The sequence below is a fragment of the Haematobia irritans genome, chromosome 4, assembly GCF_050003625.1.
Source record: "Haematobia irritans isolate KBUSLIRL chromosome 4, ASM5000362v1, whole genome shotgun sequence".
Lineage (NCBI taxonomy): Eukaryota > Metazoa > Arthropoda > Insecta > Diptera > Muscidae > Haematobia > Haematobia irritans.
Genome location: NC_134400.1, coordinates 226,787,419 through 226,813,948, shown reverse-complemented (window position 1 = coordinate 226,813,948; position 26,530 = coordinate 226,787,419). Strand labels below are relative to the sequence as shown.

Sequence of the window (26,530 nt, the reverse complement as noted above, 5' to 3'; positions counted from 1 at the left end):
AATTTGTCAAAATTTCATTTCCATAGAATATTTTGTCAAAATGTTATTTTTATAGAAAATGTCAATAGTTTATTTCTATAGGAAAAATTGTCAAAATTTTATTTCCATAGAATATTTTGTCAAAATTTTATTTCTATGGAAAATTTTGTCAAAATTTTATTTCTATGGAAAATTTTGTCAAAATTTTATTTCTATAGAAAATTTCGTCAAAATTTTATTTCAATAGAATTTTTTTTATTTATATATTTACAGACAATTTATGAAGTACCATTATTTCTACTAATCTACCAAACAGTAGAATTCTATTAACTGTGGCAACCGTGATTACAATACTACAGTAGTCTTTGTAAGCGGATATAAAACTACAAAAGTATTTAAAATTGAGGAGTGACAAAAAAATTTTATTTATATTTAAAATTCAGTCCAAGGGAGCTCTTGACAATAATCTTCCAATGGAATTTTTGTTGAAATTTAGTGAAAAGTACTTTTTCGCTCAAAAAAATACTTTTTTAGTACTTTCGTAAAAATTGTATTTTCCATCCCTGGTGTGGACATGTGTTTTGTTTATCATTTTGGCATTATAGGCCGGTATGCACCTCTCGCGAAATTTTCGGTAGCAAAAATTTATTTAAGTCTACAACAAAAAAGCAGGGCTGTGTACACAAATTTTAAACCAGATAATCGCTTTTAAAAATTGTTAATATATGTTCCAAATATTCCTCAAATAAATTGTTTATTATTTACAGACCTTTTAAAACTTTTACGCACACAATGATTGTAATAAATTAAATGTTTGCTGCCAAAATATGCTTTTGACAACCCTGTTATTTTCATTAGAGGTGCGTACCAGCTTACGAAATTGAACGCTACCGAAAATTTCGTTAGCATAAATAGCAATGCATTTCTTATGGGAATGAAATTTTTCGCTAGAGGTGCATACCGGCCTTATGGGCACAATTTTTTTTCTTGGTTCGTTAAAAAAATCGGAACGTACGAGGAGTAAGTCAAAATATTCAGGCAAAGGAAATTAAAAAACGGCGGGAAATATACAAAAATTAAAATAACGAAAGGGCACTATACTCTTTTTAGAGTTGGGGCAGTGTAAAATGAAAAAAGGAGGAAACAGTCAAAAATTAAACAGTAAAATGTATAAAAACAAAGTTTAGTTCCTCTTTATTAATAAGTAGGCCAAGAGGAGTTGACGGACACCTTCAAATAAAAAAGCGGGCAATAAGTTCGTATTTTGCAGCTAAAACAATTGAAAACTTTTATTTTCTTTAAAATGAATTGTTAAAGAAAAGTAAAAAAGCAAAACAGTTTAGAGCGATAATATCAACTTAATACCGGCCTTAAAGGTAATAATGAAATTAAGTACAAAACACGACAAGTTTTAGCATTTAAAATAGTGTTAAATGCTAGTAAAAAACTGTTCACGCCTAAATAAATTTATGTGTATATTATAAAATTATTTATGTATTTTTATACTCGACTCCACGTTCTTCTTTTGTTAGAGTTTTTGAATTCCTTCCAAAATTTCAAACTTTTATACCAAAAACAGTTTTTTGTTACAATTGTTATTTTTGCAATAAAAAAATAATACGAGTATTTTATCCAAAAGCTCAGTCCATTTCGTTTATATCAAGCACTGTTTCTGACTGTAAATCTTTAATAAACCACATGTCGAAGTTTCATTATAAAAATTTAATATAGTATAAATATAAATGTGTAAATTAAACAAAATTGGTTCGGTCGGAGCAAGGATTGAACCCACGACCCTTTGCATGCAAGGCAGACATGCTAACCACTGCTCCACGTGACCAACAATTCTGTTCTGTTAAATAATGGTATGTTTGCATGGGCTCGTGGGCGCTTCAAACTATGCTATATAAATGTAACTTATAACGATAATTGTCTACTGGTGACTATAACAGCTACGTAGCCCTGTGGATAGTGTGTTGGCTTACAAACTGTATGGTCCTCGGTTCGATTCTCCGTCCAGGCGAAAGGTAAATTTTATAAAAATGTTTTAAAAGGTGCCAAGAACTAAAAAAAAAACGTGGAAGTGAAAATTATGTGGGGGAATGAGTACAATCTTCTTTGGGGAAAATTCTTCCAAGCATATAATAATATGTTCACATAAAACAAACGTATTAATGTTTCGGCAGTATCCAATAATATATGTGCTTCCTGCAAACTATGTTTGGAACATATGTTAGAGAAGGGATTTTTTTGAGGGTGTATATTCAAAGTCCAGGTAACGTCCAACGTCTATTGCATAATAATGCACAAGAGCGAATTTAATAATTTTACTCTAAGAGTTCATTAGCTAATAATCTGCTTAAAACACATAATAACTTTTAAAGAAATAGCTATACACTTTAGCCACTTTACTTGAAATAACCAATCACAATAAATTCAATTTCCTCATTATATTACTTCATACGAGCAACGCATCAACCAGGCAATCATAAAAGACAATATAAGGTAAAAAGTGACAGTGGGGGAAATACTTTTCACTTACCCATTTTTTGCTACATTGAAGACCAACAAAAACAATCACATTTCAACAAGTTCCTGTGCTAGTAAAATGTACCATCCCGTCGTATATGGATAGATATTTATATCCATGGCTTAATATAAAGAAAGATCTAACGTGATTTATTATTTTCTGTTTTCTTCTTATTTTTATTAGTTTTTTTGTTTTTTTTTATTTTTTCTCGACGTTTCGTCAGCTTTTTCTGACCTTTTCCAGAGATTTTTCATTTGAAATATGTATACAGAAAAATTAGATTCTATATAAATTTACATTGATTTTTTTGTGTTATTTTGATTTATGATTATTGATTATTACTTTACAGAAGAGAGATAAATTTTATAATATCTAAGCGTAGCTTAACCAACAGAGGAAAATAATATTTGTGGATAGATGGATATAACGATCCAAAACGATCGTCCATCCAATCATCATGCAATCTAAACGGCTTATTGTATTAAACTGTTTTGTATCTAAAAATCGGATTTTACCTTCTGCTGTAACATGAAATCTACTTAGGCCTTTCTTATATTAAGTCATCTGTATATTTATATGTGTAATTAGATTGTGTAACATATTTGTTGTCGATCCCGTTGAGTGACATCAAGTTGGTTTACTTATTTGTGAAAACATCATGAACTAGAGTACGAGTGTACAATCCCAGATTCCACATATATATAAGCCACATTTTCTCATCTCATTTTCGAACTTCAGCAAAAAACGCGAAACAATACAGTCACTCTATATTCCAGTGCAATACAATGCGTGTTGTGAGTAAAATTAAAAATTAGTAATATACACCGTAAAAGAAGTTAGTAGTCTGCAAGAAGTTACTTGGCTATGAAACAAAGCAAGAAAAAAATTGTGTGAAATTTTAACAATTTATGAAACAGAAAGATATTTAAATGTGGGTGTTCATTTCGAAATCATCTAATCTAATCTAAAATTAATTCCGACATCGTGATTCGAACCTGGATTTTCTACTCCATAAGCGTTAACAGTCGTCTTATCGTATTACAACGCCAACAGTGTTGCCATAATAACGTCTAACGATTATTTCAAAACATTTCATAGCCTAAAAACGAACGCCGTGATTTTGTCTACGTATATATACACAAAGAAAGTTTCATTAAATGTTTTTCTACCAGTGTATGCCTAAGGTGAAACATAATATGTTTGAACAATACAAACAATATTTTGTTTGGACCAATTCTGAAAATATATATGCTTGAAGCAAAATGTGTTTGGGTTATATGTTACAGAAGCTTTTTGACCTTAATAATTATGAATGGACTAAATGTGCGTTCCAAAATCAATACCTCAGAAGTAACAACAATAAAAGCGAAATATTTGGAATAAATAAAATACTGGGGGTAAAAAGTTTTACTGGAGCTGTACCTAGCATTGGTCATCATTATTACACTGAAAAAATATTGTCGTGAGGCTAAAGATTTGTGTCCTTAAAATACGCGTCTCCGAATTTTGATTAGCATAGAAGACGCATTTCTCTGATATAAAGTTTTTTCCTTATCCAAAAGTCGATAAACTTTTCAACAAAATCGTTTTGTTTGACTAAGGTCAACTTGAGCTTCATAAATCTGAAAAATTCTTCAAAATGAATGAAATAGTCCTTGAATTTGTTGACTTTTTGCATCTTGACTACAAAGCAAAAAACCGTTTAAAAATATGAGGTTTATTTTAAAGACTTTTTCACTTTATTTTAAAGACTTTTTTTATTTTAAAGACTTTTTTACTTCAACCAAATCATAATTTCTACTTGTAGTCGAGTCCGAACATGATTTTAAATGACTGTGATAGCAAATGAAGAAAAAAAGATGAACTATCAAGAATCAAGTACGCAAAACTTAAATTTAAAAGAGACTTGTGTCTTAAAATTGTCCTTACTTCAATTTTCAACTTCTTTGGCTCGGAATCAATACCAAAATCATTAGTGTAAAGGTAAAATCGTTGGAACCAGGCATGCTTTTTTCAGTGTATTACCTATTTTTGTAATATATTTCACACGAGATGCAAACCAACTGTCATATTTTTAAAAAACTAAAAAGGGAATAAAACAGGGTTCGTCTTTCCCATAAAATATATATTTTTTCAGTAAAGTAATTATATTTGATTGGCGTACATTCTACTTCAAATGAAACCTGTTCCATTTCAAGTAAAACTTTTTACAACAGGGCATAGGGCTTAATTTGGTGCAAAGACAATCGGTATTAATGAACAAGTATATACAGCAGTAAGTTCGGCCGGGCCGAATCTTAAATACCCACCACCATGAACCAAATATTAGGGTTTCCTTTGAAATTTCAGGAGGGCTTGAGGACTTGAGGACACTTCCCGAAGATAAATTTAAAGATTTCATCCATGAGGACTATATCAGATTCTGGATTTATAAGAACCATTTTTGTTTGAGTTTTAGAGGAATCATTAACATCTCTTGTAAGTGTGCAAGAAAATTATAAAATAACGTCTTGATTTGAAATCTTAAATCTGTAGAAGTAAAATCTGGAAATTTTACATTGAGTTTCAAGCAATTTTCATCATCAGTGCGCCTTCTACACCCTCAAGAAGTGAAGTCGGTCTATATGGTGGCATTACCAAATGGACCTATAAAAACCTAATCCGATACACGTTTTTGTGAGCCTAAAATACCAGAATATTTACAATTTCAGGCAAATCAGATAAAAACTACGGTTTCTAGAAACCCAAGGAGTTAAATCGGGAGATCGTTCTTATGGGGGCTATACTAAAATATTGACCGATACTCACCGTTTTCGGCACACCTCTTTATGAGCCGAAAATACCTCTAGATTTCCAATTTCAGGCAAATAGGATAAAAACTTCGGATTCTAGAAGCCCAAGAAGTAAAATCGGGAAATCGGTCTATATGGGGGCTATACCAAAATATGGACCGATCCTCACCATTTTCGGCACACTTCTTTATGGTCCTAAAATACCTCTAGATTTCCAATTTCAGACAAATTGGATAAAAAATAAGGTTTCTAGAAGCCCAAGACCCCAAATCGGGAGGTCGTTTTATATGGGGAACATACCAAAACATGGACCGATACTCACAATTTTTGGCACACGTATTTGTGGTCCTACAATACCTCTAGCTTTCCAATTTCCGGTAAATTGAATAAAAACTGCGATTTCTATAAGCCAAAGAAGTAAAATCGGGAGATCGGTTTATATGGGGGCTATACCAAAATATGGACCGATGCTCACAATTTTTGGCACACGTATTTGTGGTCCTACAATATCTCTAGATTTCCAATTTCAGGTAAATTGAATAAAAACTGCGGTGTCTATAAGCCCAAGAAGTAAAATCGGGAGATCGGTTTATATGGGGGCTATACCAAAATATGGACCGATACTCACAATTTTTGGCACACGTATTTGTGGTCCTACAATACCTCTAGATTTCCAATTTCAGGTAAATTGAATAAAAACTGCGGTTTCTATAAGCCCAAGAAGTAAAATCGGGAGATCGGTCTATATGGGGGCTATGCCAAAACGTGGACCGATACTCACCATTTTTGGCACACCTCTTTACGGTCACAAAATACCTCCAGATTTCAAATTTCAGGCAAATTGGATAAAAACTACGGTTTCTATAAGCCCAAGACCCCAAATCGGGAGGTCGGTTTATATGGGCACTATATCAAAACCTGGACCGATACAGCCCATCTTCGAACTTGACCTGCCTGCAGACAAAAGACGAGTTTGTGCAAAATTTCAGCACGATTGCTTCATTATTGAAGACTGTAGCGTGATTACAACAGACAGACAGACAGACAGACAGACGGACAGACGGACATCGTTATATCGTCTTAGAATTTCTCCCTGATCAAGAATATATATACTTTATATAGTCGGAAATCGATATTTCGATGCGTTACAAACGGAATGACAAACTTATTATACCCCCGTCACCATTCTATGGTGGTGGGTATAAAAATAGGTTCAGATTTAGATATAGCTGCCGTACATCGAAATATTTTGTGAGTCTCGTAAAACCTGCAAAATAACAGCCAAATCCGTTCAGATTAGGATATAGCTCTCATATATATCTTTCATCCTATATGCAGTTATATGGTCGAAAAGGCCAGAGTTTCTTATTGATTTGTTTCAAATTTTGCACAAGGAGAACATTTGATAGACGTTGATTTAAATTCACAGTATGACGCTTGTTTTTTTAACAACGACCCAAAGAAAATGGTAAATATAAGTTCATAATTAGGTATAGTGGCAGCCCATTATTTCAGACTCACTTAGACCATTCGGTCCATTGTGATACCACCGTGGTGAACTTCTATCTTATTATTGAGTGCCGCCCGATTCCATGTTTATCGCAATGACAAAAGAACTCCATTTTATAACCGAGTCCGAACGGTTTTACATTACGATGAAACTACTTAGAGAATGAGAATCTATGAAACACTCAGAAATATCACCAGCATTACTGCACAGAAAACAAGTAAACTGTTTTGTAGTAAGAATGAACTACCACAAAGCGATGTTAAAACCAGGAAAATTGTATGCCCTGGTGTACTTTTTAGAAAATTCATAATTAATGAGATTATAAGCATAGTGGAAGGGGGCATTTGATTATATTATATAACTCACTAACTCTGAAAAGTGAACATATTCTTAAAATAGTAACTAATTTGAAATGATGACAGACCCCTTCTCTCGGGCCATGAGATCGGCCCAATAAATAAAATAAGTGGTATTATGAATCGTTTGGTGTATAATGCGCTTTACAGACTATCAGTTATTCCGGACGGAATGTCGGTGTTTGTAAAGAATCTTACAGTGTGTCGGATCGATACGACTTGTCGGCGATGACTAAATAATCGGTAAATGTGTTATCGATCCCATAAACATGCAGCAGTATCGATTATGCCTTCGGACTTAACTGATAATGTGCACAATATATGGGATATGTTCGACACGAGCACTGTTGTCCGGAATAACTGATAGTCTGTAAAGCGCATAAGACATCTTATATAATATTTGCCACACACAGAGGAAGACTTGCCACTCAAATGGAGATAACGATCGAAAAGCATAACAATGTTAATATCTTGAAGTGGCCAGCCAAATCCTCAGATCTCAATCCCACACGCACAGAAAATACATTTGGGTGTTCACCGCATCCGAATTTTCACGAATTTCTTTCCAATTAAAGACTTAATTGAATTTTAAAAACAATTAAATTAAAAATTTAATTGATTCAACAAATTTTTTAATTGAAACAAAAATTAATAGTATCAATTAATTTTTTAATTGACTTTCAATTAATTTTTTATTTATCATTTCTGTGATTGAATACATTTCAATTAAAAATTAATTGGATCAATTAATTTCGTGATTGAACACAAAAAATATTTTTTGTGTGTAACTAGAGCACGTAATTGTCGCGAAAACCATGATTTTTGTCTTTATTCTAGCCGAGAGAAATGTATGTTGGCAATAAGTATTTAAATGGTTCTTAATTGCGACAAACATGTTCTATTATTTAAATGATAGAATTTGAGACCGTTATAGGGTAGGGGAAATCATGTACCTTTTTCTCATAATAATTTTGTTTTACTTTTTTGCAGCAAAAAAAAAAGTATTTTTATCGGTTACGTATATTTACACGCAAAGAAAAAAACGTTTGGAAAACGTGTTCCGAAAACGTTTTTCTTTTGTTAGAGTTTTTTGAATGTCTTCGAAAATTTTAAACTTTTATCACCAAAAAACTTCGTTTTTTACAAAATTTTTATTTTTTCAATAAAACAAAAAATATTTTTGAACCAACAACACAGTCCATTTCGTTTATATCAAGCACTGTTCTTTTCTGACTTTAAGTCTTTAATAAGACACATTTTACAGTTCATAGTAAAAATTTAATATCGTAGTAATGTTGAACATCTTTTCGGAATCTTTCGAACATATCTGGAATATATGTAAAAAAAACTTTTTGGAGTTCGGTCGAAGCAGGGCTCGAACCCACGACCCTTGGCATGCAAGGCGGACGTAGCAACCACGGTGCCCAACTAAAGGTTTCTTTCTGTTAAATAAAGTTTGTTTAATCGGCTCGTGGGCGCCGCAAGCTATGCTATATTAATATAACTTACATGGATAGTTAGCAATTGATGCCAATAACAGCTACGTAGCTCAGTGGATAATGTGCTGGCTTACAAATTGCATGGTCCGCGGTTCGATTCTCCGTCCAGGCAAAAGGTAAAATTTTAAAAAATTATAAAATCGTATAATCTTCTACATTGTTTGTATTACAGAAAAAGGCGCAAAGAACCAAAAAACCTCGTGGAAGTGAGAAAGATGTGAGGGAAAATGCAATTAGCCAGAAAAGATTGTTTTTTGAGTTAGTCTTTATGAAATTGTTTTTACATCCTGGAAAAGAGTAAACGTTTATCACAAACAGTATATACTTTTCTTCCAAATAAACTTCCTTACAGCGAAAAACAAATTAGAAACGAACTTTGTTTGTCTAAAATTTCGTTTGGGAGGAAAGAATAATTTTTTTGCGTGTAGTACAATAGTCATAAAGACCATGTACATTTTTTCGTGATAATTTAATTGTTCAACTTGCTTATGGCGAAAATAATTTTAAAAGAACTTTGAAATCCATTGATTTTGCGCGTCAGTCGAGTGTTGGTTGTTGCTTAGAATTGATGAAGAATACAGAATTACTATGTTTTGTGTTAATTTATTTATTCACAAGTGTCCTTCTACGTCGTTTTATGTGAACATAAAAGAAAGGAAGAGTAATTGAATAATATGTTTGATTTGCGCTCTGCATTTCTCTATATTGTATCATTTATTTTTATTTGCAGTAACATGATGTCATAAAGATCATAACACCATGTCCTTTTAATAGGGAATAAACTATTTTCTTGTAGATCACAACATTGTAGATGTTGACCATGTTCTTTTAACTAGGAGAAAACATTTTTGAGGAATACCTAACCATTTTAGAAGGTGACTACTTTCTTTTAATATAAACAAAATTCTTTTTATTTATATCAGAAAATTTTAGAAGAAAACCATGTTATTTTTCTTAGCACTATGTACACTGGACCAAGATGGTTGCAGGTGGAAATGTTACATGGATGCCACAAAAATAGCTCCTATCATATTATTTTGTTCTTTGTTATGACCAATTGATGAACGAATTTGTAATTTTTTTCATAAATAGGATTATTTTTGTTTTATATCATTCAATTTAGATTACTTTTATGAAAAAAGTAAAAAAGTTAATTCACATAAGTTTTCTTAGTTATTAACTACATATCGAGTTATGTAGGTTAGGTTAGGTATAGTGGCAGCCCGATATTTCAGGCTCACTTGGACTATTCAGTCCATTGTGATATCACAGTGGTGAACTTCTCAAGTTATGTTGCAGTTCATGCACACGTTTTGTCGTACACTGTATATAGAAACGGTCGACCCTGTTGCAAGGGTGAGGGGGTGGCAATATATGTTTTTAAGAATATTAAACATAGGATAGTTAACAGAAGCAGCTCCACTGGCATTGTAGAATATATCTTTTGTGCATTGATTTACAATGGGTATTCAGTGCTAGTTGGAGTGGAGTATTTATTCCGACATGGAAGAATCCATTGCTGATATCATTGTTAAATAATGTTGTTATTATGGATGGTCATATAAATAAAGATAAATTCCAAATTTAGCTGAAGATAAATTCCGATTTAGCGGAGACACCAACCACCTAGTTAACCGAGCACTGTTAATGAGTTAACGGAGCATCATAAAGGAGTTTACAGTGCTATATAGATCATTAACAGAGCTGGGTATATAGACAAGAAAATATTACCATAGATAGATAAAGATAAATTCCAAATTTAGCTGAAGATAAATTCCGATTTAGCGGAGACACCAACCACCTAGTTAACCGAGCACTGTTAATGAGTTAACGGAGCATCATAAAGGAGTTTACAGTGCTATATAGATCATTAACAGAGCTGGGTATATAGACAAGAAAATATTACCATAGATTTTAGATTTTAGACGTCGACAGTTGAGAAAATTCATTCTTGTGTTTAATATAGCAAACAAAATATATAAAAAGAGAATTAATTCGTGGATTCAATATAAATACACTCTTCAAACGCGTACATTAATAATTTCATAGATAGTTTCAGAATATCAAATTCCTTTGGGAAATTCCCAGGAAATCGAAAAAAAAACTAAGATACTTTCGTCAATAAGACATACCTTGAATGATAGCTATTGAAGCGCACTTTAAAACGTGTACAGTAGTTACATTGGCTGACTTATGTTGTTTTGTCATATGATATTTTATTTTTGTGGTATTCTCATACTTTTATACAACACTATTAATAACATACAACCCAATGTAAAAACCATTAATGAGAGACGTATGTTATTATCAGTGAGTAGATGCGCTCAGATCATAAATATTATAAGAATTATATTATAACTACCTCTTAGAATATACATATTGAACATAAGCAAAAACCTGTTATGCTATATACATATATAGCATAACAATGTATGTATATAGTAATTTTATGCACATATGCCTTCGATGGTAATTAGAAAACAATTTGGTCAATTACACTGAAAATGTACATTTGATGAGAGATGACTTTTCTTATGTATTTTGATCTGCTGAATTCAAAAAAATGTTAAAAATGTAAGAAAAGCGACCGAAAATGAGAAAGTTATAAGCAATTGATTGAACAAATTCGATGTGAAATCATGCAAATATGAGCAACTCACCCACACAACAATGCCACTCGGCCACACAAAATTTTTTTTGAACCACTTAACTTATCACAGATCCAATTAAACACGATTATTCGTCATTTCAATACCTTTCATTTAAGCACCAGCAACGATATAATCGATCATTCTAACTCGAAATATAATTTGTTTAGTGAGAAATGAGCGAAAAACTAAAAATAACGGGATATCTCAAAAGCTGTTCCATAAAAAATTTATTTTTTTTTGTCGAAATCAGCAGATCAAAATACATACGAAAAGTCACATCTCATCCAATGTACATGAAAAAAAATATTTTGTATACTATAAATGCGGACATTTGTTGTTTTATCAAAAGTATCTTAGAAGTAATTCGATTTTTTTCATAAGCGTAGGAAGACCTCTGTTCCACAGTGTGGCGCAGGGTATAAACACAAGAATGCATTTTCTCAACGGTCGCCGTCTAAAACTCTATGGTAATATTTACTTATCGATATACCCAGCTCTCTTAATGATCTATATAGCACTGTAACTCCCTTATGATGCTCAGTTAACTCATTAAAAGTACTCTTTTAAGCCGTTAACAGTGCTCTGTTTGTGTATGCGCTAAATCGAAATATATCATCCACTAAATTTGCAATTATTATTTCTGAAGTTTTTACACCCTCCACCATAAATAGGATGGGGGGTATATTAACTTTGTCATTCCGTTTGTAACACATCGAAATATTGCTCTATGTTAAGACCCCGTAAAGTATATATTCTGGGTCCTGGTGAAATTCTGAGTCGATCTAAGCATGTCCGTCTGTCCGTCCGTCTGTTGAAATCATGCTAACTTCCGAACGGAACAAGCTATCAACTTGAAACTTGGCATAAATAGTTGTTATTGATCTAGACCGGATGGTATTGCAAATGGACCACTCTTACGTATAGCCCCCGTATAAACCGACCCACAGATTTAGCTTGCGAAGCCTCTAAGAGAAGCAAATTTCATCCGATCCGGTTGAAATTTGGTACTTGGTGTTAGTATACAAACAATGGTATAATCGGACATCTAGCTCGAGATATGATTTGTTTAGTGAAAAAAGGCCGAAAAACTAAAAACTACGGATATCTCAAAAACGGTTCCATACAAAAATTTTTAACCTTCATTTTCGAATTTAGCAGATCAAATATAATAAAAAAGTCACCTCTCATCAAATGAACATTTTCAGTGTAAACTAGTGTTAGTGTTGCCCATACATAAACCAATCATTAACTAAAGTGTTTTATATAGGTATTTAATCTGCTGAAATCCTACTTTAAATGAAGTGTTTTAGGATTATAAGGAGCATATTGCAGGTAAATTTTCAAATATGTATGCTGAAATGGATAGCTAGTGTTTGTTAATTGTTTCTGGAAAATTTCTTTAAAAAGTGTAAATATAATTATCTGAAGTAGAAGAAACCATTGAATATATATAAAGAATTGCTGCCGTCAAGTGTATCATATGGAATTTCATTTCATTTATTAAACATCAATACAAAGGAAGCCACTAAAGGCCTATTATACATGTATTGTAATAAAGAAGCTACCCTGTAGGAATTTCTCGAACTCACTCAAAATCAAACTAACTTTTTACTAACTAATTTGAGGCGACTTTTAGCTAACTCAATATTTATGCAGTCTTGAGTCATTTGAATTTTTCCCAAACTCACTTTTTCTCGATCAGCAATTAGTTACCTTTTCGTTCACTCTAAGCTGATTCATATTTACGTGAAGTAAAGTCATGGAAACAATTCAAACAAACAAACAAAAAATATGTATTGACTTCCAGAACTGTCAATTTGGATTTGGCTTTTTATATTTGTTTCAATTTAACTTGTAATTTCAGAGAACTTTTGTAATTTTTTGTCACGGATAGCGGTAAGTAACCTATAAATGCACAATTAAAATGCAATTTAGTAATTAAACTTTCCTTTTTTCCACTAGAAACCATCATTATCAGTGACGGAATAAATGGAAACTTTGAATAAAAGTATTAAATGGCTGTTTGAGGACGAAGATATAGGGAAATACACTTAAGCCTTTTGGACTTCACTGACGAATGCCACTTCCATTCAGTGTGCGTCATTACAAAAGTAGGTACAACTCCCTCTTAGTTAAACGAGAAAATTAAGACAGCACTCAAACTCAAGACAAGATGAACTAAACTAATATTGCCCGAATTTTTATTTACGTTATATTTTATTTATTGTAAAATAATTTTAAAAAATCTGAATTGGTATTTCTTAATTAATTCAAAATAAAATGAGTCAAAAATAATAAAACAAAAACAAAATATTTTATTATCCACAAAGAGCTCACCTAATCAGTTAGTAGCTAACTCATAGTATGCTCATATTTTATCAGCCTAAAGCTAACTCACTTTGAACTAACTTTTGGTTAGCTGAAGCTTATGCGGGGTTGAGTGAGGACTGACTCGTTCCAATGACAACACGTGTTAAAACTGAATAGGATTTTACATGGGAAATGAGTTAGGTTTTGAGTCACCTATGACTCAGTTATGACTAACAATTTATTAACTTAAAGTCACCTCAATTTCCTACAGGGTATGTTAGGGCGTTTTCGTTTCGCAAAAAATATGTTGCCCTGGTGTTACACTTCTTTTTCCCTCATTGTATTTTCGCTCAAATAATAGTGTCATTCCAAAGTTATTGTTAATTCATAATATTGTGAGGGATAGAGGATCCAAAATTTATGACAGTGTCCTTTATTTTTGGTAATCAATTTCGAGAATGTTGCACCTTTTTTCCCAATCGAAATCGACATTAGATATTGTAAAACTAATTTTAAACACCTTGAAATTATTTTATAACAAAAGTATATGGCTCCCCAGCCACATGAATATAATATAATTAATACAAAAAAGAACAAAAATGTATGCCAATAAAATTAAATTAATCTGGCTTTAACTCCAATAACATCATAAGTCGGTATAGTACAACAATTATCTATTGTTTTTGTTGAAGAAGAAGAAGAAGCAATCAACACAAAACATTTTTACCGCCGAATGTATATGTGATCTCGCCTGAAGCATTGGACAACTGGGGGCTAATCACGGCATTCGATATCGAATTCATAATCGTATCGAAAAAAATTGTCGATACGATTAAAAGTTTGGATCACGGCATTCGATCGAAATTTGATGCAATTTCTCAAGCGTTGCCAACAGCAAAAAAACGAAGCAGAGCAAAATGAAATGACAAAACTAAGTTAGCGTCACAAAATAGAATGTAGAAAAAAACATGTTTTTGGAGGTTTCAAAGTAAAAAGTAAATTGTATTGCATTATATATTATGGACCCATATCTCTTTTTACATTCCTCCAAATTCCTTCCTAATTGGAGGATGAGATGAATATAAAATAATTCGGCGACAAATAAGGAAAAAAAGTGCACATTGTTATTGGTGTAAGTACATGGGTTTGAAATGGTGTGCACTGTTAGAAAGTCACCTTTTGTAGGCTCAATGGACGATTTCGGCTGACGAAGGAGGCGTTCAAATGGAAAATAATTTTTGGTGGCATGTCAACGTCAATTTTATCACTTTACAATTGTCTGCCGTCTTAAAACTTTTTGCGAGTGGGAGCCTGCATAATTCACTATTCTTACAAGGTGGTCCAGAAGCGTTATGTTGTCACGGAATGGTACGGTATTTGGTCGATCACAATCTCTTGAATATCGATCTAGCATGTGCGCTTTATATATGGTTCTTTGTCAAGCTAGAATGCTCGCTGCGAACACTACTATGACCAATTTTTGTTTAACTTTTATTGGAATTGCATTGGTCCTAAATATTAAAAATATGTTCATTATAAAGGGTGATTTGTTAAGAGCTTGATAACTTTTTTTTAAAAAAAAACGCATACAATTTGCAAAATCTCATCGGTTCTTTATTTGAAACGTTAGATTGGTCCATGACATTTACTTTTTGAAGATAATTTCATTTAAATGTTGACCGCGGCTGCGTCTTAGGTGGTCCATTCGGAAAGTCCAATTTTGGGCAACTTTTTCGAGCATTTCGGCCGGAATAGCCCGAATTTCTTCGGAAATGTTGTCTTCCAAAGCTGGAATAGTTGCTGGCTTATTTCTGTAGACTTTAGACTTGACGTAGCCCCACAAAAAATAGTCTAAAGGCGTCAAATCGCATGATCTTGGTGGCCAACTTACCGGTCCATTTCTTGAGATGAATTGTTCTCCGAAGTTTTCCCTCAAAATGGCCATAGAATCGCGAGCTGTGTGGCATGTAGCGCCATCTTGTTGAAACCACATGTCAACCAAGTTCAGTTCTTCCATTTTTGGCAACAAAAAGTTTGTTAGCATCGAACGATAGCGATCGCCATTCACCGTAACGTTGCGTCCAACAGCATCTTTGAAAAAATACGGTCCAATGATTCCACCAGCGTACAAACCACACCAAACAGTGCATTTTTCGGGATGCATGGGCAGTTCTTGAACGGCTTCTGGTTGCTCTTCACTCCAAATGCGGCAATTTTGCTTATTTACGTAGCCATTCAACCAGAAATGAGCCTCATCGCTGAACAAAATTTGTCGATAAAAAAGCGGATTTTCTGCCACTGATTTTGGTAATAAAATTCAATGATTTGCAAGCGTTGCTCGTTAGTAAGTCTATTCATGATGAAATGTCAAAGCATACTGAGCATCTTTCTCTTTGACACCATGTCTGAAATCCCACGTGATCTGTCAAATACTAATGCATGAAAATCCTAACCTCAAAAGAATCACCCTTTATGTAAATTTACTACAAACTAGCAACAATTCGAACTAAAACTAATGTATTTACTATTCCTATATGGCGAAAACAATGTAAAAAACATGTGAAAAATGTTTTACGATTGCAATTTACCAATCGAAAAAATTGTCGATCAAAAAAACTCGATATCGACTCCCGATATCGTTCTCGATATCGAATGCCGTGATTAGCCCCCTGATTGTTTGGTTCGTATATTATTACTGGGAAGCTGTTGGTCTGCACAAAGATTATAGATTTAAGGAAGATAGGAAATTGGCTTGCGTCATACCAAATGTTGCATTTACCAGATTAGTTTAATAAAGGGTGATACGGTCAAAATTTTGTCATTATAAACTTGACGTATTTCTTTCAATTTTGCATTTAAAAAACCTGAACACCCCTCATTTTGAATGTGTGTGTGTGTAGAATGTTGCTCCTATTTTGATTTTGGAATTCACTCTTCAGTTGTCAAAATGCCGTCCAAGCAAGAAGAGCAGCGTATCAAAATTTTGCTCGCGCATCGCGAAAATCCGAGCTACTCGCACGCAAAGCTGGCAAAATCGCTAAAAGTTGCCAAATCAACCGTTACAAATGTAATTAAAGTGTTTGGGGAACGTTTGTCGACAGCCAGGACGTCTGGATCGGGGGGAAATCGAAAACCGGAAGCCGCTGAGACGACAAAGAGAGTTGCCGGTAGTTTCAAGCGAAACCGTAACCTCTCTCTCCGAGATGCCGCAAATAAGTTGGGTGTATCGTCTACAACCGTGCATCGAGCCAGAAAACGAGCCGGACTCTCGACTTACAAGAAGGTAGTGACTCCAAATCGCGATGATAAACAAAATACGACGTCCAAAGCGCGATCCCGGAGGCTGTACACGACGATGCTGACGAAGTTCGACTGCGTGGCAATGGACGACGAAACCTACGTCAAAGCCGACTACAAGCAGCTTCCGGGACAGGAGTTTTATACGGCAAAAGGAAGAGGAAAGGTAGCAGATATTTTCAAGCACATAAAACTGTCAAAGTTCGCAAAGAAATATCTGGTTTGGCAAGCCATCTGTACCTGTGGCTTGAAAAGCAGCATTTTCGTAGCTTCCGGGACTGTCAACCTAGAAATTTACGTGAAAGAGTGTTTGAATAAATGTCTGCTGCCTTTCCTGAAGAAACACGGTTGTTCCGTACTGTTCTGGTCGGATTTTAATGCTATGTCAATACTTGTCGTATACGCGTTTGGTTCGAGTATTAAACTAATGTGGTAAATGGTTTGATGTGCACTGTAGCCAATCTCCCATCTTCTGTAATCTATAATCTTTGGGTCTGCATACTGCTATACTGTGACATCTGTTTCTCTAGACTTTAGAATAATAATACTGCCTCATAAGAGATTGCCCTCTTTGTTGTTGTGTACGTCTGATGCTTATGGCCTATGTGGTGAATTCTACCATATAAAATGTACAAATGTTACAAAGGACCAACATGCATTCTTATATAGCAATAGAAAAAGTGGTATGCTTAAATTTAAATGCAATAATTGCATTGCTAATAAAGATGTTTTTATTCCTGATGCTGAACTAGATGCACCAAAGCATAATTCTACTGCTATTGAACAAAATGATAGCTCTGGTGATATACGATCCAATGTTGATTCCTCTATTGCAAGTTTTGAAAAGCAAGTCAATTTATACAAAATTGGATTGCAAAAACAAAGGGATGATTTAAGTCAGAAAATGGATGATGTTGTAAAAGCGTTGAAGGAGGAATATGAACAGAGAATATGTAATATTGACATAGACTGTAGAAGACATAATAGAGCTAACATAATAATAACAGGTATCCCTAAAGGAATAAAAAAAAACTGCGTGAGCCTATTGTAAAGGCTATTGGGCTCTGCGGAGTAAATATTTCAGCGGCTAACATTCAACATTGCTATTATATATCTAAGGGCAGATCTATTCTGGTTAAATTCAATTCGATTTATGATAGGGATATGATCATGGCCAATTATCACAAGCGTGATCGACTTTGGCTTTGTGATATAATAAGTGGTTTGCCAAAAAGCAGAGTATACTTCAATGACCATCTTAATCGTTCTTCGTCAAGATTGATGTTTATGTGCCGAAAGATATGGAGATTAAAAATTATATCCAAATTTAAACTGTTTAATGCTGGGGCCAAATCACCGCAGTCGAAATCGAGTAGTTCGTCGTCGTAATGTAGTTTACGCGAATCACCGCAGTCGTTATCGAATTGTTTCTACTCGAAGTTCAACACGATAGGTAGCATGCTATCGAAAACGAAATATGTAGTGATTTTTGAGCAGAAAAAAGGTAAACAAAAAGAAACAAGTAGTTGGTGAAAATGGATGTATTATTTATATATTTTGGCAAAATACCTTTAAGAAAATATAATATTACTTGCATTTAGGGAAACGGAACAAAGAAAGGAATGCTCAGTAGCCGCTTGAAAAAAAAACTCATTTTTCAAGAACATATTTAAAAGCTTCTTTTGACAGACGAAAGAGTCTTTTAAATCTATGGATGTTAAAAACACAATTAGTTAAAAGCACTCACTTCAAAATAGAATCACTTACAGGTAATGCACCTCAGGCAAACGACTGATTTTGTCTCGAATATTTTTCCTTACTAATGCCACTTTGTACTCATCCTCTGAATCCGAAGACGAGGAAAACAAAAACACATGGATTCATAATAATTTTTACACATATACATATTTTGATCACAAAAAGTTATTTTGAAATCATCTTTTGCTTCCAATTTCTTATTACCATATGTTTACAGCAATGTAAAAAAAAAGTAGTAGACAAAATAAATTACGATCGAATGCGGTGATCCAAAATTTTACAGCGATCGAAATGTTTCTCGATACGAAACAGAACTCGATGACGAATGCGGTGATTTGGCCCCTGATCGCCCTTACGTTTTGGTTACGCAAGCAGATGGTGCAGAAAGGGAATACGACTTAAAAAAGTGTGCTGAGATTTTAAATGCAACAGGAGCAGTAGTGCCAGCTATTGAAAATGTTCCCATTGCTATTGAGTAGTATAAACTATTATTTTTTATTATTGTATTTAAATATTTGTCATATTTTTTAATGAGATTTTCTGGGGTATTAGAACTTTAAATATGAACTTGTCTACCAATTTAGGCCTTGTTTTTATCTTTAAAGTTATGTAATTTCAAGAACAATTTAAATGTTGGTCATGTTTCTTTTAAAATAAGTGAGATTAGAAGCATATTGGAAGGGGGCATTTGGAAGTTTTTGCTGTAACTGAGACGTGGCTAAAATCCGCTGTATCCTCCAGTTCGTATACCGGGTTATAGCATATATAGACATGATCGACCCGATTGCAGAGGTGGGGGTGTGGCAATATATATTTCTAAGAATATTAAACATAGGGTAGTTAGCACAAGCAGCTCTAATGGTAGCGTAGAACATATCTTTTGTTTGATATATAATGGGAATTCAGTGTTAGTTGGGGTTGTGTATTTGCCTTTGAAGAATCCATTGCTGATTTAATTGTTAGATTCAATAATGTTGTTATTATGGGTGATTTTAATAATTATATGTTTGATATTGTGAAAAGTATGAGTCTGCGTAGTGTTGCCAATAGGATGAACTTGAGCGTTGTTCACAATTCGTTGCCAACACATTATGATGTTTCTCATCGTTCCACGTCTTTGCTAGATTTATTCCTACTGTCTTTTCCAGAGTTGTTGTCTTGTTCTGATCAATTTGCTTGTCCGGGTATATCAGATCACTCATTTATGTTTATTTCGCTTGGTATACGTAAAAGTTTTGTCAGTCAATGTTATGAATATCGTGATTACAATGTATGTACTGCAGATTTTATGGAGGAGAATATATCTCATTGTCGGTTTGATGATATATATATACTACCTCAGATGTTAATGCTCAAATACATGTTTTAAATGCAAATCTACATTACATACATGACAACATACCTTTGAGAAAGTGTTATGTTAAATCTCGCGATGGTGACTGGTTTAAGGCTCCAGAGATTCCGTATCATCTTTCTCTGAGGGATATCGCATATAGTGTATACATACGTGACAGAAGTGACGACAATTGGAAGATATATTGTAAGTGTAGAAATAAGGTAAAGAGAGTTATTAGAAATATTAAGAGGACGTATCATAAGGATTTGTTTAAGAATAAGTCTGGTAAGGAAATTTGGAAAATATTGTGACAGTGTCTTTCAAAATGTTAATGTTGATGAACTTAACCGTATTTTTATGTCAAATCATACGCGTGACAACTTAGATGTTGCTGTTGGGTCTGATAATGTCGTAGATGGATATTCCTTTCATGTGGTTGATTATGTGGAGTTAGTAGATGCATTTGGAAAAATAAATGCTACTGCTGTTGGCTATGACCAATTTGGTTTGAAACATTTAAAGATTATGTTTCCGTTTATTGGTCATTATGTCCTGCATGTTGTGAATACATCGTTAACTACGTCTGTGTTTCCGTCTGACTGGAAGATAGCGAAAATATTCCCGATACCAAAGGAAAGTGGAAGTGAAGAATATAGGCCGATATCTATAATGCCGATTTTGTCGAAAGTGGTTGAGCATTTGATGAAATTTCAGATTTATGATTATATAAGTAAATCCTCGCTGCTTTATGATTGTCAATGTGGTTTCCGGCCAAATAGAAACATTACTTCACTTCTTATTGGATTGACGGAAAATATACGGCAACAGATGGCAAGTGGGGGTTGTTGCGTTCTGCTGTCACTCGACCTTGAAAAGGCGTTTGATAGAATTAATCATACAGCATTAGTTTCCAAGCTATACAATATATATATGGGTTTTCAAGCTCTGCATGTAGATTGATGAAGTCATATTAAACGGGTAGGAGGCAATATGTATGTGTGAGTAACTGTAATTCGCTTATTCTCTCTGTAAGTAGTGGTGTCCCGCAGGGCTCTGTGCTTGGACCTTTGATGTTTATTATGTATATTAATGATTTGTTTAGTCGTCTTAGTTCAAGAAATTGTTTAACCTTTGCTTACGCCGATGATGTCCAGATATTGTTCAAATGTGATCGTGTATTTTTAGATGTTTTGCAGAAACTTTGGAAATATTCCATTAGATACAGTAACAGTGTCCATTTGTCATAATATTATAAAAGTTGTGACCTCTGTTAAGTGTGTTGGTGTAATTATTGATGACAAACTGGTTTTTGAAGCGCAAATAAATTCTGTGATTTCCAAAGTAAACGTTATGTTACGAAAGTTTTACAAGTTGGATCCATTTTTGCCTCCTGAAATGAGGAGGTTTCTTGTGCATGCGCTTATTATTATGCCTGCATTTCTGTATGGTCTGGAAGTTTCTTCAGGTAGTTACGGCTACTTAGTAAGAAAACTCCGGTTACTATTTCGTCGTGTGCTGCATTATGTGTACTCTGTCAAATGGTATGATCATATTACTTATTATGTGTTGGACTTCCTTGGTTGTACGTTTAATGATTTCGTGAATATTAGAAATTTGTATATGTTTAATAAGATTATCAGGGCTCAGGAGCCTTTATTTGTAGTTCAATTGTTTAAATTTGGTAGGTCTACTAGAAATTCCCATATTGTCATTCCAAAGTTATGTTCTGTGTTAGAAAAATCGTTTCTTGTAAGAGTTGCTCGGGTGTTTAATATTTTGCCCGCCTCTTTAAAGACTTTTAATGTATTTTTATTTTTTATTTATTTTATTTTATTTTATTATTTTTATTATTTTATTATTTATTTAACTCATTTTACAACCAAGCCGAAATGGCCATATAATTTGATGCCAAAACCTTATAAGCAAAAACTTTATGATTATACCATACCAAATGACATTTAAATTCAACTTTTTTTTAAATTTTATAAGTAGTAGGTTGTGTCTAAGTGTCATTTTTTGTTTTTATTGCAGTTAATTTTATATTGTTCTTATATTGTTACTATTCTCATTCTGTGTTATTTATTATAAAAAAAATAGATCTATATTTTTAAATTGTTATTTATATATTTTTATATTTAAGTGTTTCTAGTAGTAATGCTATTGTATTGTAACTGTAACTGTCTTAGGGTCTGATCGACTATGTTACATTCATGCAGAAATAAAAATAAAATAAAAATAAATAACTTAGCTTTATATATAGTTATTGAGATGTAGATACTCAAATCTCATGTGCGAATTGAAAAAAAACATCTCCTTTTTAGGGTAGGTTAGGTTAGGTGGCAGCCCGATGTATCAGGCTCACTTAGACTATTCAGTCCATTGTGATACCACATTGATGAACTTTTCTCTTATCACTGAGTGCTGCCCGATTCTATGTTAAGCTCAATGACAAGGAACCTCCTTTTTATTGCCGAGTCCGAACGGGGTTCCACATTGCCCTTTTTTAGGGTAGGTTAGGTTAGGTGGCAGCCCGATGTATCAGGCTCACTTAGACTATTCAGTCCATTGTGATACCACACTGGTGAACTTCTCTCTTATCACTGAGTGCTGCCCGATTATATGTTAAGCTCAATGACAAGGGACGTTTCTAGGGTAAATGATGAATTAAAGCCACATGATACGTCTTACATGTTTTTTTTGCACCTAGTCCATAAATGGTCCGTAAACATAAAAAATTTGATTTTGTGTTTTTTATAACCTAGAAGTTAACGATGACTACGAATTGGTCCATTTTTGTATAATACCCAATGTCGATCTTGAACTAGGAGCTGATATGTTTGCAAGTGCTTGGTTTTACGAACCCATGTATTTTGCGAGTTCATAGCATTCTGATGGTACCTGTTTTTTTTTTTTTTTTTTGAGAGCCAACCTCAACTAATGAAAAAGCTATATGAATTTGTTCTGAAATTTTGATTTTTGAATTGTGACCAAATGATCTTACGAGAATAAGCGCTATTTGGCCCACAGATGTAGGGCCAAATAGCGAAGTGTGAGAAAAAACATAAACCAGAATCCGAAATAATGGTCTCAAAATTGAATATTTACTTTGATTTGTAAAGAGGTTTATAAAAAAACGTAACAATAATAATAATCATTTGAATTAATCAATACTCTCACTGACAATAATTGTGTCACCCACCATTCACATTATTCATAAAGGTGGAATTGCATACCATGCGGTCATGCGTGCGTACGTTGTATTCGAATGAGTTGACGAATACGATTCTTTAATTGAATTACACAGCATGCGTCGGAACATCAATAAATTTGATGATTGCATTCCTCACCTCAGCACTTTTTATTGTGTTTTCATATTCCATGCGCTTTTTTATACTCCATGCGCGTTATGTTTTTTTTTTAACTTCCTCAATAATTTCTCGTATATATTTTAAATTGTTTGGCGTTTGTTGATTCGTTTACATGTTGTTTAATGTTGTCAACGCACTCGACGCATTGAAAAGTTAAAAGTTCGTCAACATCATGCGTCATATGCATACGTTACCTTTATCGTGTAACTTAAACAATAGTAGTTCCTACATTTTAACTTTTTATGACAATAGGATAACAATCTTCTAAATCTTAATATGGATTTATATGTCATCTTGCCTATATATTTAATATAACTGTTTAAATCTTAACTGCTAAAAATTTTTCAGTTAAAGTTAACCGGAGAAAAGCTATTTGTAATTTACTTTCTGTTAACTGGCAGTTAAAGCCTAACGGAGCTACATGAAAATGGCCGTTAGTGTTTTTAAAATAAATATGTATTAGCTTTAATATTTCAAGAAAAATTCTGTAATACAAATACAAACTATCTATCAACATATAGACCACATGGGCTCGGTTTGATTAAATAAATATCAATATATAAACAAAAAGTTTGGTCAGACGTGGTAATCAAAAAAATTTAGATATTTATACTTACTTTAATAAAGGTTTTTATAATGCCTTTTTCACAACGTCAAGTATTTTTTTAACAGTGTTCTTTTTGCTTCGTGGAGAAAAGGGTATATTGTTGGTTTGTTTGTGCAATTATATTGATTCAATGATAATTGTAGAACCATACAATAAATAAAGGTTAGGTATAGTAACAGCCCTTTATTTTACGCTCACTTAGTCTACGACAGGTGGTGAACTTCTCTCTCATTAATGCCCCTTTTCATGGGAGCCACCGTGGTGCAATGGTTAGCATGTCCGCCTTGCATACACAAGGTCATGGGTTCGATTCCTGCTTCGACCGAACACCAAAAAGTTTTTCAGCGGTGGATTATCCCACCTCAGTAATGCTGGTGACATTTCTGAGGGTTTCAAAGCTTCTCTAAGTGGTTTCACTGCAATGTGGAACGCCGTTCGGACTCGGCTATAAAAAGGAGGTCCCTTGTCATTGAGCTTAACATGGAATCGGGCAGCACTCAGTGATAAGAGAGAAGTTCACCAATGTGGTATCACAATGGACTGAATAGTCTAAGTGAGCCTGATACATAGGGCTGCCACATAACCTAACCTAACCTAACCTATGTTTAGCTCAGGTCTTTAGCCTCTAATTGCTAGTGCTCGTAAAAATAATAAAATAAGTTTACTATAATTTGTAATTATAATAATTTAAGTAATAAATAAATAAAATAACTCAATGACAAGGACCACCTCTTTCTATAGCCAAGTCCGAACGGCTTTTCAAATTTCGATGGATCCACTTAGAAAATCTTTGAAACACTTAGAAATGTCACCAGCAATAACACATGTTATCACCTCCATTTTAGTAGAATTAGTTACTTTCCCTTGCTCGGACAAATTTGCTTTCAAATTTTGATCAAATGAGATATTGGTTGAAAAAAATTTTTTTTTAATATTGCAGAGAATATTACAACTTTGAGTTGTTTTACGATTTGCCAATTTAAGTAACAGTAATGCAGATCGATCGATTTTCACCCAAATTTTTCTCTTGGTTAGACCCTTCGTGAAGTTTACAACTTAAACTCTCTTTGCGCTATAGAACTACAACATATTAAAATATATTCATATTTTGGATATCATTTTATGTTTTATGTTACAGCCTTGTATGTTACAGGTGCAATATTTCACAATAACAGTGTCACTTGTGTTAATAACATCGGCAGTCACCTTTGAGGACCAAAATGTCGATAACAGACTAAGGAGGGAAGCACCATATCAAGGAAAACGTGACTTAAGCCTTGCTTACTCTGCAACCAATATCAAGTCTAAAGAAGGAACGCAAGTAAAAACTATAACAGTCATTAAAAATGTTGAGAGTAATAAACATACAGCGACATCGAAAAAAAACTCGGAACTTAATAACAATAGGTCCAAATCGTTGAAAGACAATTTCAGTTCTTTTGGAGTTTTACCAGATGTGCCAGATGTTGAAGACCTATTTGAGTATGTAAATAAAAAGCATAGTCATGAGAAGAAAACAAATGGAACCACGAAAGATGGTACAAAGAAAGCAAGAGGAAATGTCGAGACTGAGCAAACTGAAAAGCCTGTGTTTGAAGCTTCATCAGAAGAAAGAGAATTTTCGGATATTCCGAAAACTGTTGAAAAAATTTCAGGAGATGCTGAATTACTGCCCAACTTTAATACCAGTAGGATAAAAACCCGTGAATCTTTGGTAAATGTAAATTACTCTACTCCTCAACACTCGGTGCATCGGTATTTTGAAAATTATATACAGCTAAGTCCTGAATCTGAAGCAGAATATAACTACCAAAAACCATGTGTACATCAACAGCCAATTAAGAGTGAGACGGTGACCACACCATCTGGAAAAACGTACAATGTACCCTTAAACTATACAAATTCTGACATTAATCCATATATTGCTCCATCTATTACGCGTAGACCTCCAACAAAACAGCAATCGATATCATCTTTTGTAAATGTGAATCCATCAACATTTCCGATAAATTCTCTATTGCCACCAATATTATCGCAGTCAAATAATTTGCCACAAACACTTCCTACAACGACTACATCGGGGCAGATTATTGTTCCAAGCATCTCGAAGACACAAACATCTATTCCGACAACAAGTCAAAGGCCCTACCTTGCACCAAGCCTGCGTTCTGGCTTAAACGCTGTGAGTCGAGGTCCTGGTGGTTCTACTAACGTGGCTAGCATCCAAAATATGCCATCGCTTCGAATCAATTCATATAACACTTTGCTCAAAAAGCCGAATAATTTAAGATCTCGCGGACTTAAATACTAAGTCATGAAATCAATTTGGAATATAATTTGACGTGTACCATAGATTGATTTGGAAGATTCACCACCACCCAAAACAAAAATTTTAATTAATGGTGTTATATTCGTTTAAGATATAACTCAAACATCTACATTTCTATATCTACCCAATATAGTATATTTAACCTAGACAATATATCATTATAACTGCCTTATGTAAAAAATAAAATAATACCGATTATTACATTTAA

The 26,530-nt window shown here is 33.6% G+C and overlaps 2 protein-coding genes across 4 annotated transcripts in view; one reads left to right on the top strand and one right to left on the bottom strand.

Annotated features, from left to right (window-relative positions):
* Positions 1-26,530, bottom strand: part of LOC142236465 (uncharacterized) — an 83,065-nt gene that overhangs the window by 56,264 nt on the left and 271 nt on the right. Inside the window, exon 2 of one of the 2 annotated variants that reach the window (XM_075307689.1) lies at positions 20,085-20,158. The exons of the other annotated variant lie outside the window; for it this stretch is intronic. The gene's annotated coding sequence lies outside the window, so the exon portion shown is untranslated. The remainder of the gene's footprint in view (positions 1-20,084; positions 20,159-26,530) is intronic. 2 annotated transcript variants of the gene reach the window in all.
* LOC142236467 (uncharacterized) lies at positions 3,240-26,530 on the top strand. Of its 2 annotated transcripts, none has more exons than XM_075307693.1 (2): positions 3,240-3,303; positions 25,147-26,530. In XM_075307693.1, the coding sequence occupies exons 1-2, from the start codon at positions 3,295-3,297 to the stop codon at positions 26,302-26,304; spliced, it is 1,167 nt and encodes a 388-aa protein (XP_075163808.1). In that variant the 5' UTR covers positions 3,240-3,294; the 3' UTR covers positions 26,305-26,530. The 2 variants fall into 2 exon arrangements, with proteins under 2 accessions (XP_075163808.1, XP_075163807.1); XM_075307692.1 differs by having other exon boundaries at positions 25,132-26,530.